Below are 7,286 nucleotides of genomic sequence, written 5' to 3'. Positions count from 1 at the left end.
CGCCAAACCGCTGCGCCACCTAGGGATCCCAGGTCTGCTCATCTTCACGGGAAAGAGGGAAAAGCCAGGCAGCAGTGACTCGAGTCACAACACTTGGAGGGGCTGTGGTGGAAGCGATGCCCGGAGCATGCTCTGGGAGCAGCTGCCACTTCTGGAAGCAGCTCACCCTCCCCACGCGGCGGAAGGCAGATCCTGGGCCACGCGGGGAGGAGACGCCACGGAGCCAAGGCCGACCTGTGCACCTGCGGCCTGGGGCACGGACCTGGGGCACCTGCAGCCAACTGGCAGACACGGACTCCGCGGTGGCTGGTCGCTCAGGGGACAGGAGGCGGGGGGGCAGCACACCCCACAGAGATGGGGACCCAGAGCTGCGGGTGTCCCAGAGGCGTGTGCAGGCATGCCCACCCCTTGCGCGTCCAGAGGGGTCCGGGAGCAGACGTCCCCGGCCTCGGTGTCCACAGCCGCTCCCCGCAAGAAGCAGGACCCTTCAGCCGCTGACCTCCGGGCAGACGGGGAGGCCCGAGAGCCTTGGCGGCAGGCAGGGAAGCAGCTATGAGGGGGCCCGGGGAATCAGGTGTGAGCCAGCCACCACCCGGACCGACAAGTTTGCACGCTGAGGAATCGCAAACGGGTGCTAAATGCCAATGATGCATAAATAATAAACACGGCGGACAGACAGGGGAACGGGAGAGGCAGGGCTGGCTCGCAGGCATCAGCTGGCAGGCAGGAGGGGCCACCCGGGCTCCGCAGGAACCATCTGCGCACCCCGGAGAGGCCGCAGGAGGTCCCCCCGGGGCTGTGTCCACACACACACTGCTCGTTGGTTGCAGTGGACCACGGCCAGGCCACAGGCAGAGCTCTCACCGGCCCAGAGACATGGCCTTTCCTTAGGGGAGTGCCAGGTGTGCACATGTGTGTGTGCGTGTCAGCACGTGTGTGATCGTAGTACACGTGATGTGTCCACATGTCAGTGCACATGATGCCCGTGCATGTGGGAGCTGAGTACGTGCGGGGTGATGCACGTGCGCAGCCACACCCTCCCCGTGTGCTATCCCCGGGCCCGCTGGTATTAGACGCGCTCAGTACGTAATAACCAACGTGTGCTCCTTCAACAAAGCGTAAAGGTGCCAAGGTCATCACTTGAAACACGACCTGTGAGACGGGAGTCTGTGCAGTATCACCCGTCGCACGATCTCCGCTAAGGAAACACATAGATTTATTCGCAGCCCCTCTGGATCCCCGGAGCCCCATGTGCGACGGACCAGGCGCACCTGTGCCCGCAGAGTCCTCCTGCGGACTCACGGACCTCCTGTGGGGTGCGCTCCTTGGGCGGGGGGGGGGCAGCCACGAGGTCGGGGCTGCAGAGGAGCGGCGCCTGAGCCCTGGGTCCCACCGTCCCGCACGTGGTCCCATCTGCCAGGACACCGAGGAGCCCTGAGGCCTCAGGACGGCCCTCGGCGTCTCTCCAGGAGCACCAGCCTTGTCTGCAGGTTGATGTCGAGGGGGGGCAGCCTGCTGAGGTTCAGACTCACCCCCGTGGTGCCTGGGACAGTGGCCAGGACGCGGTGCGTGTCCCTGTAGAGCGCCAGGTGCGCGGGGGCCGCCTCCATGAGGAGGTGCGTGTAGGCCAGCAGGTGCCCCGACCCGGCCGCAAGTCTTCCCTCTTGTCGTACCTCCAGGCACCGTTCACTTCTAGAAACCGAGACACGCCCGTCTGCGCCGCGGCCACGTCGATGTGCAGCGCGACATCTGTCCCGGGGGCCACCAGCTGGTGCAGCTTGTGCATCGCCACGCCGCCGGGGTAGTTGAAGTGGGACACGTACAGGGCTGTGGCCGAATAGGTGGCATTCACCGCGAGGTGTCTGATCACCAGCACGGAGCCTGCTTTATACAGCCAGGACTTCCTGTAGTTGTTCAGCAGGCAGGCGCAGCCCCGGGCGGCCACAATGTTGAGCACGGGGAAGGTGTAGATAATGAAGCGCAGCTCCTTGTGCGGGAGCAGCGAGTACAGGGCCACAAAGCCCAGAGACAGGAGCAGCAGTGCCAGCGCCCGCCTGTCCACGGCACCCAGGGGCATGAAGAACAGGCTGCAGCCCAGGCCGCGGGGCAGGGCCGAGTAGAAATACCACAGCAGCGGAGAGGTGCCCCAGTTGGAGCTTTTGTTCAGGACCGTGTTGTACCAAAGCACCTTTCCCTCTGGCCACACGAGGTATCGCCAGAAACAGGAGTCCACGGCCACCGTCAGTCCCAGGCAGAGCGCCCCAGCCGGGAGGGCGCAGCGCAGGGCCTTGGCAACCGTCAGCCTCCGGGTGCCAAGCAGGAGCAGCAGCGCGAGGCCCAGGAAGACGCTCAGCTCGGCTCTGAACACGAGGATGGCGAAGGCCGACAGCCAGATGAAGCGGGCCCACCTCAGCTGCAGCCAGGCCGCCAGAGCCAGCAGGACCACGGGCAGGGCCAGCACGTTGGGGAGCGTCCGCGTGCAGTAGAACATGAGATGGAACTGCGTGGCCGTCACCCAGCAGAACATGGTGGCCACCGTGGCCCCAAACTGCCGCCTCACTTCTTTTTGTAAAGTCCAGAGTCCAAAGATCACGCCGAGTCCAAGGACAGCCCTGACTACTAGTTGAGAGTAAAACTTGGGCGCTTCCAGCAGGGACAGCACGTAGACCACAGGGCTGGAGAGCGCCACCACGGCCAGGGGCCCGAGGAAGGTCCTGGGGACCACTCCGGGAAACTTGAGATGGTCGTACTTGTCCGTGTCCAGCCGGTGGTAAAGCAGGTCGTGCATGGCCTGCAGGTTGAAGCTCTCCTCCACTTTAGCGTAGGGGCAGGTGATGAGGTGGATGGCGGCGACAGCCACCAGCAGCCCCAGCAGCCGGCGTTGCCGGCCCGCGCCCAACGTCCTCTTCCCGGCCATGGCTCTCCCGCCTCACCCGCCTGCCACGCTCATCGGCAGCAGCGCCCGTGGGCCCTCGCCAGCCACCGCGACGTCCCTCGAAGCGCAGCCCCCAGGGCGGCCGGACATTTTTTTTTTTATGTGTCATAATTATGTTCATAGTCTTGTTGAATTTAGTACTATTAGGCATAACAAAGACATAGGAAATAGTACATGAGAGTCTAAGAGTCATAAAACACAAAGTCGTTTTAATGAACGCCTTGATTTCTATGTCTGATATTTAAAAAATTTTTAGAAAGTAGTAATTGTTATCCATAGAAATGTTTTCAAAGACAAACCTTGTTTATATATAATAGGATTTGCAGATGAACTCTAGATTTTAAATATAGTAGACTCCATGTCCTTTCTTGGAGGTTTTTGAGGGTTGATTTTTGGTAAGATCTCTTTGGCATAAAATGTTTTATGAAGTCCAGCTTCTCGAAGTGCTAACTCAAAACTCAGTCTGCTTCTCCCTCTCCCACTTCCGCTCCCCCTGTTCCTGCTCTCATCCTCTCTCAAACTAAATATACATCTTTATTTTTATTTTTTTAAATATAAATCTTTAAAAAAGAAATTCCATTCTGCATTTTGGCTTTCTTATAATCTGAAGATTTCAAACTACAGCAAAGAGGGTAACATTTAGAAAGTCATCTGAAAAAATGTGGAAGACCTTCACACAAACTATAAAACTCTAGTGAAAGACATAAAAGACCTGTATAGATGGAAAGACCACCAAGTTGCCAGATAGACACCTCTGTCTTATAATAATGAGTTTTCCTTTAAAAATTATTCCTGTAAAACTACTCCCATCAAAATTCAAATGGGAATATAAAAAAAAGAAAAAAAAAACTGAACTGAACTGAACTGCAGTTCAGAGGTTATACGTTCTGCTTTGCTCCAGAGCAAGAGTCTGCAAACCACAGCCCTGGGGCTGGCTACTTGTTTTTGTAAATAAAGTCTTATTGGAACACAGCCCACGGCCATTTGTCTGTGTGTTACCATGGCTGCTTTCAGTTAGAAGGCAGACCCGAGTAACTGGCTTGGAGTCCATAGGCCCTCAGGCCCCTTGGGTAAAACTTTGCTGACTTCTCTGGAGTAGAGACGGCACGAAGAGCGGGGTGTGTGCACTGGAGCAGCATGGTCACGGGAGAGGTCAGTCGGGATTTATCGGTCCTGTCATCCCGGCTGTGTCACACTTCTCAGCCTCCACCAAGCTCTAGGCAGAGCTCTGAACAATGTTCAGTGATGAGAGTGATGCATTTATGGAGAATTCCTTCAGTGAGTGCGGTGGGCAGCTGCTGTCTCCCCTCTGCCTCTCCCATGAGGTTCACACTGCTTTCACCAACTACCTCATCCCAAAGAAGATTTTTGAGAAAACTGCCTTTCCAAACAGCACTGCAGTTGACTTATGTTCTAGGAGTCCCACTTGGAAATCTTTGGTTAGAAAAATGAACACTATTCAGTGCAGAGCCCTCGTGTGTCTCCAGAGTCTTGTCTCCCTCCTGGATGTGGACCATCTTGGGGGCCCTGCAGCCCTTCAGACACTTGCACAACATCTGTCACAGCTGCTTTTTTCTCAGCCAGGTAAATATTTAGGACTCATTGTGAAAGACTATTTGGATCAAGCAGAATTTTGAAGGCCCAGGAACTTGGACTTTGGCATTTTGCCGTGTTTGTCAACCAACCTGCAGAAACCTTTCCCAAGCAGGAAGAGTCATATTTATAGTTGCCAGTGGCATAGAGTCCAAACAATATATGTAAGCTAGTTTATGGGCTATACTTTTATTTTTTATTAAAATTGCATTATGTCAGGTCAATAAAGCTGAATCACAAATATCGTAATATCATAAAAAAAAAAAAAAAACGGGAGGTTTGCTGAGACTAAATTCCCCAGAATGCAATACTGGGCAGAGATAGAAAATATGAAAGATAAGAACATAAAAGATAAAACTTGTAAGTTCTGACAAAAATCATATAGGTTGTACCATGAAGGGCCTGACCTGGCCCAACTGTGGAAGGTCAAGTACTCTCTGAGGCTCCTGTTGATGCTGGAACAGGTGGCCCCATGGCCAGAACACAGAGTCGCAGAAATCACAGACTGGCGCTGCCGTGTATGCCCGGAGGCAGCTGGGCAGGCTCACATGCGGGGCCCTCGGTGCACCTTGGGGGGTGGCGGGGGGCAGAGTGAGCACAGGAGCTGGGGTTTAGTCTCAGCAAATCTCCTGTTCTCTGGATCCTCCTTCAGGGACAGCTGTATCTAGGCTAGTCTAGTGAGCTGTGGAGGCCCCTGAGTCCTTCTTCTCCAGGAAATTAAAACGAGATTGAATTTTAAATCTAAAACTTATAGCGCTGTAACATTTTAAGACATTTAATCTGTGCCACTCTTGTAAAAAAAAAAAATTGTCAATCTGCTTTTGTAACACTCTTGACTGAGAAATTTTGGTTTTATTTTTTTACATGAAAGGGGAGGGGGGTTTGTATCACTGCGAAGAAGCTTCCCTGCTGCCTTTCCTGCCGTCGGGCCAAAGCCCTCTTGGGGGCCACCACCGCGTGCTGCCCTGTCACAGCACCGGCCAGTCTACAGAGGAGCCATATGACTAGGCTTCCAGGGGACAGGGAGGTGCGACAGGTCCTCAAGGCCAGGAATCAGCCGGTTCTCAGCATTTGTTGACTCGGTGAACGAGTGAGTGTGTGGGTGAACAAGCAAGTGGAAAACCAGCTGCTAAAGCGCAGACCGTGGGTGGGGGAGATGAGGTGTCTGCCCCCAGAGCCGCTGCAGGCAGCCCCTGCTCAGGCAGGAAGGCCTCTGCCCCCTCCCCCACCTCCCCACTCCCAGGGATGTGCCACAGAGTGGCTCACTGTAGTCTGTTCCCCCCCCCCTTCCTGGCTACCAGACATTTAGACGTTGTCTCCAGATTTGCACCTCTTACGAATAAAACTGTAGTGGATGTCAAAAAAAAAAAAAAGCTTATGTTTATGTAAAAATAAACTTGTACTATTTCCTCTGATTAATAATTCTAGGATCGTTATGCAGCAGCTCGGGAAAGCTGTTCTATGTTAAGACAAATTGTAATATTTTAATAATCTATGATATAAAACTGTCTTGTATCTATTCCAGTTTGATATTAGTTTGTGAGGATTCCTGTAGTTTTCATTTGAATGACTTCAGTTCCTGTAGTTTGCATTTGAATGGTTTCAGTTTATGTCCACTTTTCAATTTGACCTAAGGAAGCACTACTAGGTTGAGTGTGCCTAAGTGTTTGAGAAGCCTAAAGTCATTAAGATAAAACCTAACATCAAAAAATCGGAAGCCAAGTAACTTGTGCAGAAGGAATACACAGAAAACTTGGGGTGGTTTGGTTAGAGTATAATTAGGGGAGGGTGTGCATAAGGTAGATTTTTCTGGTTTTCAGAAATTGTAATTTTCTTGATGTGCTATTTCAATTTTTAGTAGCAAATGTGTATGTAGAGGATCTTATTAAAATTGAGACTTATTTGAATAAAAAAAAAAGCACCTTGAAATTTGCACCCTTAAGGTATTTTTAAATGCAGTGTTTTTATCTAATAATTTAAGCATATGCAACACTTTGGTTTTAACGGATGCTTTGTTCTCTTGGAATGGCATTTCTCTTAAGACTTTTTTTTTTCCGATTCCTTTCCCTTTTAAAGTGGGCTTTTGCTGTTTGCCCACCTGGAGAGGGGGCAGCCAGCCCCATCTGATTTCTCTAAGCGGATGTGTGACCTCTGACCAGCCAGTGTCTGTCACAACTGGGTTAAAAGTGTCAGCACCAAGAATCAGGTTCATGACAGATGGCCACCATGGCAGGCCATGCTAGGCACATTGCACTAATTAAAAAGCGTGAGCATTGCAAAAAAAAAAAAAAAAAGGGGGGGGGCCGACCAGAGAGGGCTAGGAAGCTATAAAGAGCCAGCCCCCCAAAGAAGATTTGGGGCCACTCCTGTGGGACATTAAGATCCAAGAGGACCCAGGTGCCTGTTCCTTATCACCTGACGATGTTATAGCAGCTGCTTGAGAACCCTACAAGTCTCACATTTGCCAGCAAGCAAAATCAATATATAAGTAAATTAAAAATCCATCATCAACCCCTGGCCTCCTGACCCAGTGTCGAACTGTGTTGCAAACATGCTGACACCGAGGTTGCTGTATTTAATGGCAGGCAGCAGCAGACTCCAGCTTATACCTGGGCTGGGCTCCACATGAATAGGCTTCAGGACCTTCTGCAGGCCGTGGACGTCACAGCACACTCAGAATGATAAATCCAGGAGAAGGCAGGAGAGGCAAAGCAGGAGGAGAAGGGGTCTGCCTTCTTCTAATGCCTTCCTTTAAATT

The 7,286-nt window shown here is 52.3% G+C and overlaps 1 protein-coding gene across 1 annotated transcript; it reads right to left on the bottom strand.

Moving 5' to 3' along the window:
- Window positions 1-1,194: 1,194 nt before the first annotated feature.
- Window positions 1,195-2,977, bottom strand: LOC121497486 (dol-P-Man:Man(7)GlcNAc(2)-PP-Dol alpha-1,6-mannosyltransferase-like). The gene is given in 2 exon segments (XM_041767166.1): window positions 1,195-1,634; window positions 1,637-2,977. Coding segments are annotated over 2 exon segments (1,473 nt in total). The 5' UTR covers window positions 2,918-2,977; the 3' UTR covers window positions 1,195-1,442.
- Window positions 2,978-7,286: the final 4,309 nt, after the last annotated feature.

This window comes from Vulpes lagopus, chromosome 8 (assembly GCF_018345385.1).
Source record: "Vulpes lagopus strain Blue_001 chromosome 8, ASM1834538v1, whole genome shotgun sequence".
NCBI classification, from domain to species: Eukaryota; Metazoa; Chordata; class Mammalia; order Carnivora; family Canidae; genus Vulpes; species Vulpes lagopus.
This window is presented reverse-complemented; position numbering and strand designations above follow the sequence as displayed.